Here is a 14906-nt window from a genome sequence, read left to right on the forward strand (position 1 = left end):
ATAGCCGGCTATAGCCCGGCGGGCTATAGCCTTTCGAGCAAGCTGCGGTTAAAGGCATTCGCGTGCTAAAAGGTGGCTATAGCCCGTTATAGCCTGGCTATAGCCTTTTTCGGAAATCGCGGCCGGGAAAATCATCCGCAGCGACAGGAAGATAGCACGGAGTTGCTAAATGCGAAAGAAGCTAAATCTAAGCTGTGATACTATGTTGAGAATGAACAACTAGTATTTCTTGAGAACCAAAGATTGTACATGTGTGACAATGTGCGGAAAACCCCTCATACACTGGAGATTTACAAGAAAATGGGCTATACATCTCTATACATCTCTAACAATTGATACCACATCCAGTGTAGGTGCCTTTGAATTTTTCACATGCTTGTCAAAATTTATATGTAGTAGTACATATACACAACAGTAACATGTTTGTTTTCAGTTGCCCAGGAACTTTTATTTATTGTTTAATTTTCATTGTTCCTTGAATGTTTTTGTGTTTTTACATTTCTTATTGATCTCATCAGTACTGAAATTGAAAGGCACATTTGACTGTGTAGCTTATTTTTGTACAGTTTAGTGCAATATTGTTACTCTGTTAGGAACACTTGACCCAGAAGCCAAACAAATTTAAACATCCATCAAAGGTTGAAACAATTGAATGGTTTTCCTTGATCAAGGAAAAACACATTTATCTATGTAACGTGTAAAAGCAGTTTACATGTTGTCTCAGAAGAAAATATGAAGGAAATACGGGACAAATGTTGAACTCCAAATTAATAAATTTGACGAAGAAAAATGGGCTCCATGAAACTCTGAATGCGGGAAAAAGAGGAACGAAATGATGCACTTCGATGGATCATCTAAACCATAATTTGCTTTCAATATTCTAAAATAATGATTGGTACCACTTGTTCCATCATAATTACTTTCCTCGCTGTTAGTTTAGCTACTTGTACCACCTAATTCTGAACTACATGTTACATATTGCAGTACAATTCATGACAGTGACAAGGCATTTTGTGTTTGCAGCTTGGCATGGGTAGTGCAGTGGAGACTCTCTGCGGACAAGCCTACGGCGCACGGAAGTACGAAATGCTTGGGACTTATCTACAACGCTCTGCCGTGCTCCTGTGCTGCACCGGCATACCGCTTGCGGTGATCTATGCTTTCTCCGAACCAATCCTCCTATTCCTTGGACAGTCACCAGAGATCGCCCGTGCCGCGTCGATTTTCGTGTACGGCCTGATACCTCAAATCTTTGCCTACGCTTTCAATTTCCCAATCCAGAAGTTCCTGCAGGCTCAGAGCATTGTCTTGCCAAGTGCTTACATCTCAACCGCAACGCTAGCGTTGCACCTGCTTCTGAGCTGGGTTGTCATTTACAAGGCTGGGCTGGGGCTGCTTGGTGCTTCCCTGGTGCTGAGTCTGAGCTGGTGGATCATTGTGGCGGCGCAGTTTGCCTACATTGTCATGAGCCCAACGTGCCGGCATACATGGACCGGATTCACCTGGCAAGCCTTCTCTGGCTTGACGGATTTTATGAAGCTCTCAGCGGCGTCTGCAGTTATGCTGTGCCTCGAGGCATGGTACTTTCAGGTCCTCGTGCTCATAGCCGGCTTGCTCCCCAACCCTGAACTTGCCTTGGATTCCCTATCTGTATGGTCAGTACCACTCGTCTATAAGTCTTACTGTTTTACTACCGAGTAATCAGAGTTGGTGCTAACATGCGATTGTATCTGGTGCAGTATGACTATTTCTGGTTGGGTTTTCATGATCTCAGTAGGTTTCAATGCCGCTGCAAGGTTCGCAAGTCTAAACTCAATGACTAGATAACATTTAACTTCAGTTGCTTAGTGAGGGGACTGAGAGCCGCGAACTCTAACTAATGAGTACTTTTCAGTGTAAGAGTGAGCAATGAGCTTGGTGCCGGCAACCCGAAGTCAGCATTTTTCTCAGTGTGGGTCGTCACCTTGCTCTGTGGAACGATCACCGTCATCCTTGCTATTGTGATCCTCTGTCTTCGTAACTACATCAGCTACTTATTCACAGAGGGTGAAACAGTTTCCAACGCGGTGGCCGATCTCTGCCCGCTGCTTGCCACAACGCTCATTCTCAATGGCATCCAACCTGTTCTCTCAGGTAAATTCAGAAAGCTTTTGCATGTGCTCACATGAGGTGTCTTGATTCTTGAGCGCTCCATCCCAAAACGTCTTGTATTTAGGAACAAAGGTTGCAGTTCATTGGTAAAACATCCAAAACAATCGTTCTATTTGTCCATTTTCACTACATAATTCTAATAGATGTGGAATTTCATATCTCCATGTATATTTCATTTTCATTCCATTTATTGTGCCAGGACGATGGTGGTTGATGTCTGAAATATCCCATTTACTATTTTAAACTGATCTATATTTTGGCTAAAGTTACTAACTCTGTTAATGTAACACATGGCAAGATCACATTTAATTAGGAAGTATTTACAAATATATAACAGATGGCAAACACTTCTATTCGAAATGACTATAAGCTTTTGCATATTTATATTAGCATAAATCTGCATTCTATGACAATGACTATGTATTCACATACATCAAGTATTGGGGGCAACTCTTATGATTTTCTTGAAAGCAAGGCACTTCTGTCTTGTTTGTAAACAAAGGGCACCAATTTATTTTAAGGTGCAATGATCTCTTCTAAGTTCCATGCATATCATTTGTACTTGAATTTTGCTAATTAAAGGACATTGGTTCATTCGAATTTTGAAGGATTCTCTTCATTAGGAATTTAATGTATAGATCTTGTTTGCTTTGTAGAATTAGAAACCATACAAATTCTTCCTTGCATGCGTTTCAACAGTATAATTCTTTAGGTCTAATGTCATGAAATTTTTCCTTCCTTTCAATGACAGCTATGTCTATTTTTCATTTCATTTTCCTACAATAGAAACTATTATGCATACCATGTTCTAGAGTTCCATATTTTCCCTATTCATGCATTTTTTTATTTCTGTAGGATTCAGTACGTCATGTGATATCGATTCTAAGTTTTTCCTAGTACTGGGTTTTCAAAGTTCTGTGAACCAAAGAGACCCTAATTTGCAAGCCACCGACTATGCACAAACTATTACGTCTATTTATTTCTTATTTTTCTGCGATCGAAACTATTGTGTGTATCATGTTATAGAGTTCCATATTTCCCCCTCTGTGGCAACAGATATATATGGTGAATTGGTGATTGAACGTTACTAACATACATAGCGATATCAGGTGTTGCTGTTGGATGTGGATGGCAACAGTTTGTTGCTTACGTGAACATTGGTTGTTACTACATAGTAGGCGTTCCCCTTGGTGTTGTTCTAGGTTTTGTCTTCAAGCTCGGCGTAAAGGTGGTGGATATATCTGTAAACTGTTCATACATACCTCATACCGTGGTCTTCAGTTCTATGCTCTAAACTTCTATTTCGTGTTATGCCTACCGACAGGGCATTTGGGGTGGCATGATTGGAGGTACGGTCATGCAGACGGCCATTCTTCTATGGGTCACCATCAGAACTGATTGGAACAAAGAGGTACCTGTTACTAAACCTACAGAGAAGAAAGATTTGTTTTTCATTTCTATTTTGCACAAACGTACTACTTATTGCAAAGGGAATTAACTACATGAGGTCCAGATTCAAGCTACCTTCCTCTGTCTCCATGGCTGTTGTCATGAATGTTATATGTAGCCTCTAGTTTGCTTATCTTCCATCCTTGTGCAAACTTATCACTGCTCGAAAATATGTGCGGACAAGATTTTTTTTTATATATAATATACTCGCCATTCATATAGAAAAGAATTTCTTATGATAACTAAGCAGAGGCGGAATTTTTTTTCCAGAATTTCTTTTGTCCTGATAACTGTATCTTCCATCCTGGTGCAAACTATGTGTAACTGTATTTTCTTCCGTTTGCACAACCTTCAGGTGGAGGAGGCACAAAAAAGATTGAACAGGTGGGAGGATAAGAAGGAGCCCCTTCTGGCAGATGTGAGGAAGGATGATAACTAAGCAGAGGCGGAAATTTTCTATGACCTGACAAGCATTTGAAAAATTTATATATCTAAGTAACTAAGCAGGGGATCATCTAGCCAAACAGCAGGGCTAGAGAATTTAGCCAGACAAGCTAGTTCATGTGCTACACAATTTGCTTCTCGATTTACGTATTCATATTCTGCCTTGACTAGTTCCTTTTCCACGTGATAGCAGTCATCAAAGATCAGCAAGCAATAAGCCTTACTTTAAGGCGTGACATTCATGCGATAAGACATCATGAACTGAGCCAATTCTAGAATTGTGGACTGCTACAAACTGACATTTACTACCTCCATCCCGAGACTTAAGGTCTATTTTTTTTTGGAATGTCAAACTATGTTAAGTTTGACTAAGTTTTTATAAAAAATCATTAACATGAAAAATACAGAATCAGTATCATTAGATAGATAATGAAATATATTTTCATATGCTACCTACAAAATATCATATTTATTCATAAATTCTTCTAAAAATTTGGTCAAACTTTACTTCGTTTGACTTTCTGAAAAAAAATATAGGCCTTAAGCCTTGAGATGGAGTTAGTATTATTCAGCGGAATATCTCCTGTAGTCCCCTCGAGTGTATCAGTTTCAAATCCAGCCTCTACGTTTATCTTGATAGTCTCTCGGAGGTTTAGTCTAGCTTCCTTTCTTCACAACTGGCCTAGCCGAATAACCAGATGTGTAGTTAGCCAGCAAGGAGGAGATGGCCATTGCATTTCGATCGGGGTTTTGTACCTTCTCACCATGTACCGCCTGCTGGAGCTCTGAGGAAAGATACCAAGCAGCGATAGCAAATAACCCGGCCGATGTGCTAAAACCCAACACCGAGGGTCTTGATTGTTCAAATAATATAAATTCTAAGACTCTTTGACCCGCTAGATCAGTAGCACATGCTTCTTGAACCGTCAAATCCAAACCCGATAATTTTCAACATCTGTTCCTCATGGACACGTGAATATAACATGCTTAATATCCTCTGGGCCCGATTTACAAACAGGGCATTGCCCACTTACTTTAATATGGTGAGTTGCTAGTATAGCACGACATGGAAGAGAACCATGTGTTGCTCTCTAGTTAAAAAAATGTATCTTCACCGGAACACGAAGTGACCAGATCTTCCATCATACTAGATGTGGTTTCGCCATACCCTGTTAAACATGTACATTAGTTGTCACGTGTAGCTCTGTACGTGTTTGAGTATCTTAACCATAGGCTGTTAGCTAGTTCAGATCACGTCGTGATCTGGTGATCATCTTGATCACCACGGCAAGGGTGTAATCTCAACAACCTGTATCTCTATCTTGTATGTTCAGCTGATATAAATAGATGACCAAGCCGATGGGGTAAACCACGGCAAACCATCCCAGTTGACTTGGTATCAGAGCACGTAAGATCCCATCACCACATCACCACCATGGGCACCTCCCCAGCCGCCTCTGATGCCCTGAGCGGAGCTCTCTTCGCTGGCTCCACCCATGCCGCACCCGTGCCGATCTCGGCAATCGGGAACCTGATCACCATCAAGCTGACGAGGGAGAACTTTCTCCTCTGGAAGACCCAAGCCGTCCCTGCCCTCTGCGCGCAGGGGTTGTACGGCTACGTCGACGGCACCACTGCTTCGCCGCCGCACGTGATCAAGGAGGGAACAGGCGACGCCGCCCGCGAGGTGGCCAATCCCGCCTTCCTTCGCTGGTACCAACAGGACCAGACTGTCATGATCGCCCTCCTTGGGTCCATGTCCGAGGACATCCTCGGGCAGATGACGAGGCTCACCACCTCTGCTGCCGTGTGGTCAACACTGCACGAGATGTTCGGCTCCGCCAACCGCGCACGCCTGATGCAGCTCCGGTACCAGCTGTCCAACCTGAAGAAGAAGGACCTCACCGCTGCTGAGTACTACCACAAGATGAAAGGCTTCGCCGACGCCATGGCCTCTATCGGCAAGCCACTCTCCGACGACGAGATCCTCGGCTACCTCCTCGCCGGTCTTGGACCGGAATACGAGCCCCTGGTCGCATCCATCACGGCGCGCGAGGACGCGCCCTCTCTGAGCAGCTTCTACGCGTTCTTCCTCAGCGCCGAGCTACGCCTGGAGCAGCAGGCTTCTGTGGGGGAGATTCACTCCTCCGCCAACGCGGCTGGACGTCACCATGATGGGAATCGTGGTGGTCGCGGTGGACAAGGACGCGGCCGTGGCCAGGGACGTGGCCGCGGCAACGGAAGGAACAACGTCAAGTGCCAGGTCTGCGGCAAATTCGGGCATGAGGCCCTGAAGTGCCGCCAGCGCTTCAACCACTCCTTCCAGCCGGAGGAAAACCGTGACCGCTCCGGCAACGCTGCGAACGCCGGCTCCTACGCAGTCGACACCAACTGGTACATGGATACCGGGGCGACTGACCATCTGACGAACGACCTCGACAGGCTCAACATCCACGAGCGCTACGGCGGCAAGGATCAGGTGCAGGTCGCCAAGGGAGCAGGTCTGAATATCTCGCATATTGGTCATTCTTTGATTTCTGGCTCAACATCTAAACCTATCTATTTACGTAATGTTCTGCATGTCCCCCACATTAGCAAAAACCTTCTCTCTGTGCACAAACTTACTTATGACAATCGTGCCTTTGCTGAAATCTATCCTGACATTTTCTATCTAAAGGATCAAGCAACGAGGAAGGTGCTGCTTCGCGCTAGGTCACGTGGTGGCCTCTATCCGGTGTCAGGCTACTCTTCGTCTTCGAATCGTCGTGCTCTCTCCGGTGTCAAGATCCCCTCCGACCTTTGGCATCGAAGACTAGGTCATCCGTCCAGTAGTGTCATCGAGTCTGTCATTAGCAAGAATAAACTAGCCTGTACACCCTCGAGTAAACCTTCTAGCATTTGTGATGCATGTCAACGTGCAAAAGTTCATCAATTACCCTTTCGTAATTCATCTCATATTTCACATGCTCCTCTTGAACTTGTTCACTCTGACGTGTGGGGACCAGCCATTACCTCTGTTGGGGGTTTTAAATATTACGTGAGCTTTCTTGATGATTATAGCCGATTTACGTGGATTTATTTACTAAAACGAAAATCGGATGTTGAGCAAGCCTTCTTCACCTTCCAAAAGCATGCTGAACGCATGTTAAATTCTAAAATCCGTACCTTCCAATCGGATTGGGGCGGAGAATACCATCGTCTCTCCAAGTTCTTTGATCGTGAGGGAATTCAGCACCGAGTCTCTTGCCCGCACACTTCCCAGCAAAATGGGATCGCTGAGAGAAAACATCGACACATCGTCGAAACCGGCATCGCTCTTCTCGCCCACTCTTCCCTTCCTGTTCGGTTTTGGGACGAAGCCTTTCTAACGGCGTGTTACCTCATAAATCGCATGCCAACACGAGTCATCAATAACACCACACCCGTCTCTCGGCTACTCCATGAGGAACCTGATTATTCTTTCCTCCGCTGCTTCGGCTGCGCTTGTTGGCCCAACTTGAGGCCATACAACAACCGTAAACTCGAGTTTCGATCTCGACAGTGTGTTTTCCTCGGTTATAGCTCAATGCACAAGGGCTACAAATGCTTGGACCGCTCGAGTGGGCGTATCTACATCTCAAGAGACGTCGTCTTCGACGAAAACGTCTTCCCTTTTGAGCATTCCATAACATCCCCACGATTGCCTCCGCCCAACTCTTCACCCGGACGCTTTCCTCTTTCCGAGCCAGTAGTCATTGATGATCGTATGCGCCGATATGATGAAACTGTTATTTGACCCTGCTGCAAGTGTTTCTGTGCCATCTACAGGTCGCACGACAAGCTCGGACACCGCCTCCGCTTCGCACTTGGACCCAGCAGGAACGCCCCGTCGATCGGTGCATGGCTCTGCACCGGACGCCTCGACCCCGCCCGGCTCGCCCGAGCCGGGCTCTCCGCGGCGAGCACGTCGCATACGGGACCGTCGTCGTCCCACCGGACTCCCGTGGCGGAGTCCCCTTCTCCTGCCACACCCCCGCACTCTGCTGCGCCCTCCGAGGATAGCGGTGCCGCCGGCAGCCCGCTCATTGCCTCCAGCCTCGCCTGCGCGCCCATCGCCACCTGCTGCTCCGCTGCATCCCATGACGACCCGGCTGCGGAATCAGATCGTCAAGCGCCTCCAGCCGACCGATGGCACGGTGCGATACGACCCCAAGCGGCGAGCATTCCACGCCGCTCCGCGCACTTATCGGGACGCGCTTGCTGACTCCTCATGGCGATCCGCAATGAAGGCAGAATTTGATGCACTTCGAGCAAAACTCAACATGGACTCTTGTACCTCGTCCTTCCGGTCAGAATGTCATCGGATGCAAATGGGTGTTCAAAGTTAAACACAAGGCAGATGGATCTCTCGACAAGTTCAAAGCTCGTCTCGTGGCTAAGGGGTTTACTCAGAAATATGGCATCGATTATTCGAGACCTTCTCTCCGGTGGTCAAGCCTCGCCACGATCCGACTTGTGCTCTCTCTCGCTGTGTCCAGAGGCTGGCATCTCCGTCAGATTGACATCGTAACGCCTTCCTCCATGGCTTTCTTGATGAGACAAGCATACATGCAGCAGCCCCAGGATTTCAAGATCCAGCCCGACCCGACTATGTTTGCAAGCTCAACAAAGCGATCTACGGTCTTAAGCAGTCCCCAAGAGCCCGGTACTCCCGTCTCCATGATCGTTTGCAGCAGCTTGGTTTCAGCTCCTTCGCCGCCGACACCTCCTTGTTTATTTACATTCACAACGGTGTCACCATTTACATGCTTGTCTATGTCGACGACATTGTCATCGTCGGCTCTTCGTCTGACGCCCTGGAAAGCCTGCTTCGACAGCTCTCTGTTTCCTTTCCGGTTAAGGATCTTGGCCCCTTGAGCTATTTCTTAGGCATTGAAGTGGTCCGCAATTCCGGGGGAATCAGCCTTACCCAGCAGAAGTATGCGTGTGATCTCCTTCAGCCGCACCAATATGGCGAATTGCAGACCAGTGTCTACTCCCATGTGCACTCATGACAAGCTGTTGCGAGAGTCAGGTCATCGGTTAAATGAGGAAGAAGCATTCACATACCGCAGCATCTTGTCGGCGCCTTGCGATACCTCACCCTTACTCGCCCCGACCTGTCGTTTGCGGTCAACAAAGTGTGCCAATATTTAGCACATCCCACGAATGTCCATTGGGAAGCGAGTTAAACGGATCCTTCGTTTTGTCAAGGGCACATCATCGACTGGTCTCAGCATTCGACGATCACCAGCTACAACTATCGGTGTGTATACCGATGCGGACCGGGCTGGATGCGCCGATGACAGGCGCTCAACCGGAGGCTTCGCGGTTTTCTTCGGACCTAATCTTGTGTCATGGAGTGCTCGCAAGCAGCCTCATCGTATCTAGATCCTCCACGGAAGCAGAGTACAAGGCTCTCGCCAATGGTACTGCAGAAGCAACGTGGATTCAGTCCTTACTCAAGGAGTTGCAGGTGTAGCAGGCCCGACCTCCCGTGTTATGGTGCGACAACCTTGGAGCGACATATCCGACGGTTAATCCCGTCTTTCACGCTCGGACCAAACACATAGAGGTCGACTTCCACTTCGTGAGAGAGAAGGTGGCAATGGGAGCTTTGGATGTGCGTTTTGTTGCTTCGGCGGATCAGGTCGCAGATGCATTCACCAAACCCGCAACAAAGAAGATGCTTCAGCGACTTCGCTCCAATCTCAACCTCGTGACCGGTTGACATTGCGGGGGAATGTTAAACATGTACATTAGTTGTCACGTGTAGCTCGTACGTGTTTGAGTATCTTAACCATAGGCTGTTAGCTAGTTCAGATCACGTCGTGATCCGGTGATCATCCTGATCACCACGGCAAGGGTGTAATCTCAACAACCTGTATCTCTATCTTGTATGTTCAGCTGATATAAATAGATGACCAAGCCGATGGGGTAAACCACGGCAAACCATCCCAGTTGACTTACCCTGGTGCCAATCATAGTTCAATCATCTTCTAAATTGTGCATACCATTCTACATAATTCACTGATCTAATCCAGAATGTCACTATCTTCGTCAAGCCCCACCTTAAGGAAGTCTAGTAGACTAGAGTTTCGCCTAGGATCAAGGTTTTTCGGTGGCAACTCATTCGGGGCAAGCTACCGTGCTCGGAAAAGGTGGCTAAACGCAGGGGTCCGTCGGATGGGATATGCTCTCTTTGCGGGGAACTAGAGGATTGTAACCACGTCTTCTTTAGTTGCCCTTCTTGCGAGATTCATGTGGGCAGGAGCGAAGGAACTTATCCACTGCGATTGGAACCCGATTGGGGCTCGGGATTTTCTGGCTATCACTTACGGGTTTTCAGGAACGTACCATAGACTAGTTGGCTCACCTTCGCGGCTCAATGTTGGACGCTTTGGAACATTAGAAACAAACTAACTATGGAGGGTCTGTTTATTAACACCGGCTGATGCTCTATTTATATGCACAAATGGTGGTTGTTGGTGAGACCGAATGATAGGGGTCTGCTGAACGCAACGATGGAGAAGATCAGGCGTCTTCACATTTATCTCACGATTTTAGTAGGATGGCGCTTCCTTTCTCCCTAGATGTATTTGTATCCGTGTTAGACAGCTGCTTTAGTCTGTGTATGTTGGTGTTTTGTGGTTGGGTTCGGGTGTGACCCTGTCTATGTATGAGACCTTATGAGCTCCGATGTTGCTGCTGATGTTTGTAAACTCTACCATATGAGGCTTTATTAATTTAAAGCTGGGCTTCGGCCTTAAGTTTGAAAGCTTCACACACAAAATCATCCATCTCAAAAGAGGGTGGTGGTATAGATATAACTCTTTGAACATCAACGAGCCAAAAGGTTTGATTTATCAGATCAACATCCCATTGATTTGTCAACTAGATCAAAAACCCTTGAGATAAGATTTTGACTCTTCTACTAAAAAAAATCTTGATGCACTATTTGGTGTCCATTTGTATTCCAAAATTTCAATGGCATTTCAATTGCCCACACGGCATATTCCCGTTGGAGGAGGGAAGGGTCGGCAATAAGAGAGGAGGGACATCGGAGAAGAGTAGGAAGGAGGAGGAAGAGGAGATAAGGAAGGAAGGAAGGAAGGAAGGATAGGAGAGGAGAGGAGAGGAGAGGAGGGAGAAGGAAGGAGGAGCAGGGGCATCGGCAGAGCAGATGGTCAGAGGAGGTGTGTCGGCGAAGCTTCTAGTCGAAGTAGATGGATGAAGGGAAGTGAGGGAGCATGGAACAGGGAGGAGATGAGAAAGGATAAGAGATGTGTGGATGAAGAAGAGAGACTTCTACTCGACCAATTAGAAGGCAACATCAATAGCTAACGGATCATGTGTTTATTTACACACATTGGGAGTCCATGCATCCGGATCTATGGGCGCCCAACATACCAATGGCGCACTGCTACTTATTTTTAGAAAAACAGCGAAATCTAAAAGCCCTGAAAATTCTGATTTCTTTTTTGATTTTGATGAATCTAAAAAATCGGTAAACCGCCTTAGGCCGTTGAATTCGGATGTAATTTTTTCTGTAGATATATGTTTTTTTTCATCGGATGTCATATGGAAAATCGAGAGCCATTTTACCGAAACAAGACACCATTTTGTGAAAAATTAATCAAAATTCATGTTTGTTAATTTTCCTAACAAGTAGAACACATAACACATGGCCATCTCGAAAGATTTTATTAAAAAATATAATTTTTTTAGTTTTTTTCAAAGCAGAAAAGGCGATCCAGGGGGTGAGGATTTTTGTCCCCACTTACCAATTGCACACCACATCTTGGTGCTCCACTGCTATGTGAGGACCAAAATCCCCGGACCCCCACCCCCTCCCAGACATATTAATGATGCACCAGACCCAGATGTGCCATTGTTAGCAATCTGGGGGATAGCTATGACCCTAGTAATTTTGATGTACGTTTGTATTGTCGCACGGCTCCCTCTAGGGTGCGTTTGGTAGCCTGCAACAATTTCTTGCACCACTAGCGCAGTGGGAAGAAGCCCCCTACGCGTCGCTCCTGTTGTTTGGTTGCAACCCAAAATCCTCTTCTGGTTACCTCTTCCCTTTAGTGGTGAGGTTACCAATGATCAACCGCACAAGCAAGAACACAATGCAAGCACAAGAAAACTTAGCAGTGATCATAGACGACAGTAGTTCACGACACACCATTGTTCAGACACGATCATAGTTCAGGACACACCAAACAAGATCATAGTACCAGGTAAGCTTCAGACATGATTTTCGAAGACAACACACCTGGTGGCATCGCCATGGTACGGGCACCTTCTCATCACCTCAGTGCAGCTCTGGTCGAAGATAACACTGTACTCGAAGGAGGACGCCTTCTTGAAGGTGAGGACTGGCCTACCTTGAGCTGATGGGCAATGGCGAAGCCCACCCACCCCTGGTCGATGTATGCGTCATCACCTTGTCTCATCATACTCATCCTCCAGTTGCAGCCAGTGTTGCTGCGGACGATGATGTTGGAAGGGATTTCTCCGAACCACTTGAAGAAAGCTTCAAGGATCAGGAGCCAGCCGAAGGTGAGCCTGAAGACGATGCGCAGGAACTAGTCCGGCCCTACCTCGTCCGGGAAGTGGCCGACGGTAGCCGCCCTTCGTTTCTTCGACAGTCCCTCGTCGGTGGCCTCAGTAGGTGACCCAAGCATGAGCTTCTCAGTCTGCCACAAGAACACATGCCATTCGAGGTGTGCCTGCTCAGTATAGATGAAAATGGACATTGAAAACATTAGTGAGGCCTCATACATTGGCTCACACGGCAGCTCAAGGGACTTCCCTCAAACAAAGTTTAGTGTGCAAGTAATGTGACACGCACGACTAAGTTTGAGGGCAGCACCTTGCCTTCCGTTGTGCCTTTGTTGAATCACAGGCCAATGCAGAAGTGAAGAAGCACACAAAACTAAGTGTAGAAGGCATCATACATTTGCCAATGCAGAAGCGAAGAAGGCCTCATACATTGGCTCACACGGTAGGCATATGGAGTGGCCACAAACTAAGTGTAGTATGCAACGACTGTGGCACACATGACTAAGTTTGAGGCAACCACCTAGCCTTCCATGGTGCCATATTTGAATCATTGGCCAACGCAAAAGAGGCCTCATACATTTGGTCACACAGTGGGCGAATGGACTGTCCCCAAACTAAGTCTAGTGTGTACGTAGGGAAACTGGCACACACGACTAAATTTGAAGGCAGCACCTTGCCTTCCATTGTGCCATTGTTCAATCATTGGCCAATGCACTAGACAAACAAAAGGAGGCCTCATATATAGGATCACACGGCAGGCAAAAGGATTGTCCGCAAACAAAGTCTAGTGTGCAAGTAATATGGCACATATGACTAAGTTTGAGGGTAGCACTCTGCCTTCCGTTGTGCCATTTGTTAAATCATTGGCCAATGCACTAGACAAACCAAAAGGAGGCCTCATATATTGGATCACACGGTAGGCAGAGGGACTGACGACAAACTAAGTCTAGTGTGCAACGAATATGACACACTTGACTTAGTTTAAGGGCAACACCTTTCCTTCCATTGTGCCATTGTTCAATCATTGACCAATGTAGAACTGAAGAAGCAGAAACATGCAAATAAAGGTACATAGGTCTCATAATATGAGGACATATGGAGAATATGCTTGAGTAGAACCAACGGCATGGTCATGTTCAGTCATGTCATAGGTTCTGATCAACATCTCCTCATACTATGATCCCAGGTTATAATCATCAGCCTAGTTATCGCATAAACAACACAAGTAGCAGTTCAAATTGAGTACATTACGAGTGGTACTTAGGGTACATCACAAATTCTACTTAGGGTACATTACAAATTCTCCCTAGATCAACCTTTCATAGGATCTCCTACAGTGCATCTACAACATATTCATCACTCATCACAAATAACCCTGATCCTCTTCAGCTTATCCTTGATTGCAAAGTTCACTTGGAGCAGATCGTATATGTCATACTCTAGCTTTCTCTTTTCAGCCTCCAAAGCTTTTCTTTCTACCTCATATTCCTGTTTCTTAGTCCTCATCACTTGTGCTTGTGTTCTCTGCAGATTCTTGAGCAGAGAAACTTCGTTCTTCAAGTCCTCTATCTCCTCTTTCGTCTGAACAAACTAGTGTGACTCAGCTTAATCTTTCGCACAACAATCCCAATATGCTAAACCCCATCCCAAAAAACCCTTCCCCTCTTTGCATACATAGTAAAATCTGACAGTTTGACCAATCCTCGGTCCGATCTACAAAGGATTTACCGCGATTGGAGATTACAATAACAGATCTAACAAAATCGTGACTGTGAACACCAAGAACTCGACAAGAACAACAAGCAATCGTGACGAACACCTAGCAAACATGTATCTGAACTCTATCCTAATGGAAACCCTAGCAGATCTAATCTGCATGTCGTCGCAAATTCTCAAGCATGGCATGTTCTGGCGAAACGAGTACGAAGGTAAGAAGAAGAGGACGTTACCACCATTGTTCCGGTCGAGGACAGGGTCGAGTTCACGACCGAACTCGAGATGCCGATGAAGACCGTGGTGCAGGTTGCGGCCGATGTCGCGGTGCTTCTCGCTGTTGTCTACTCCTCCTGTTCCGGTGCTCCTCCTTGCGGCGGCGCGGCGGATCATTCGGCGGGAGGGGAGCCACCTTGGTGATGTCACAGTTGGGGGGAGAGTGAGGTCGTGAGTGAGACGAAGGCGAGGGGGAGGTGAGGCTAGTTATGGTGTGTGTTCCCGAAGGGACACGGCGTTTCCATATCCCTTCCCCACGTGTGCAACCTTCTCGCGACAACAGGCCT

The 14906-nt window shown here is 46.5% G+C and overlaps 1 protein-coding gene across 1 annotated transcript; it reads left to right on the forward strand.

Annotated features, from left to right (window-relative positions):
* Positions 1–1022: 1022 nt before the first annotated feature.
* Positions 1023–4314, forward strand: LOC124687581 (protein DETOXIFICATION 40-like; the record flags this gene model as incomplete). Its single annotated transcript, XM_047221360.1, is given in 6 exon segments — positions 1023–1655; positions 1740–1796; positions 1895–2133; positions 3261–3379; positions 3476–3562; positions 3956–4314. Coding segments are annotated over 6 exon segments (1219 nt in total), but the record flags the coding sequence as incomplete, so codon positions are not given.
* Between the last annotated feature and the right edge of the window lie 10592 nt (positions 4315–14906).

This window comes from Lolium rigidum, chromosome 2, assembly GCF_022539505.1.
Source record: "Lolium rigidum isolate FL_2022 chromosome 2, APGP_CSIRO_Lrig_0.1, whole genome shotgun sequence".
Taxonomy (NCBI): domain Eukaryota; kingdom Viridiplantae; phylum Streptophyta; class Magnoliopsida; order Poales; family Poaceae; genus Lolium; species Lolium rigidum.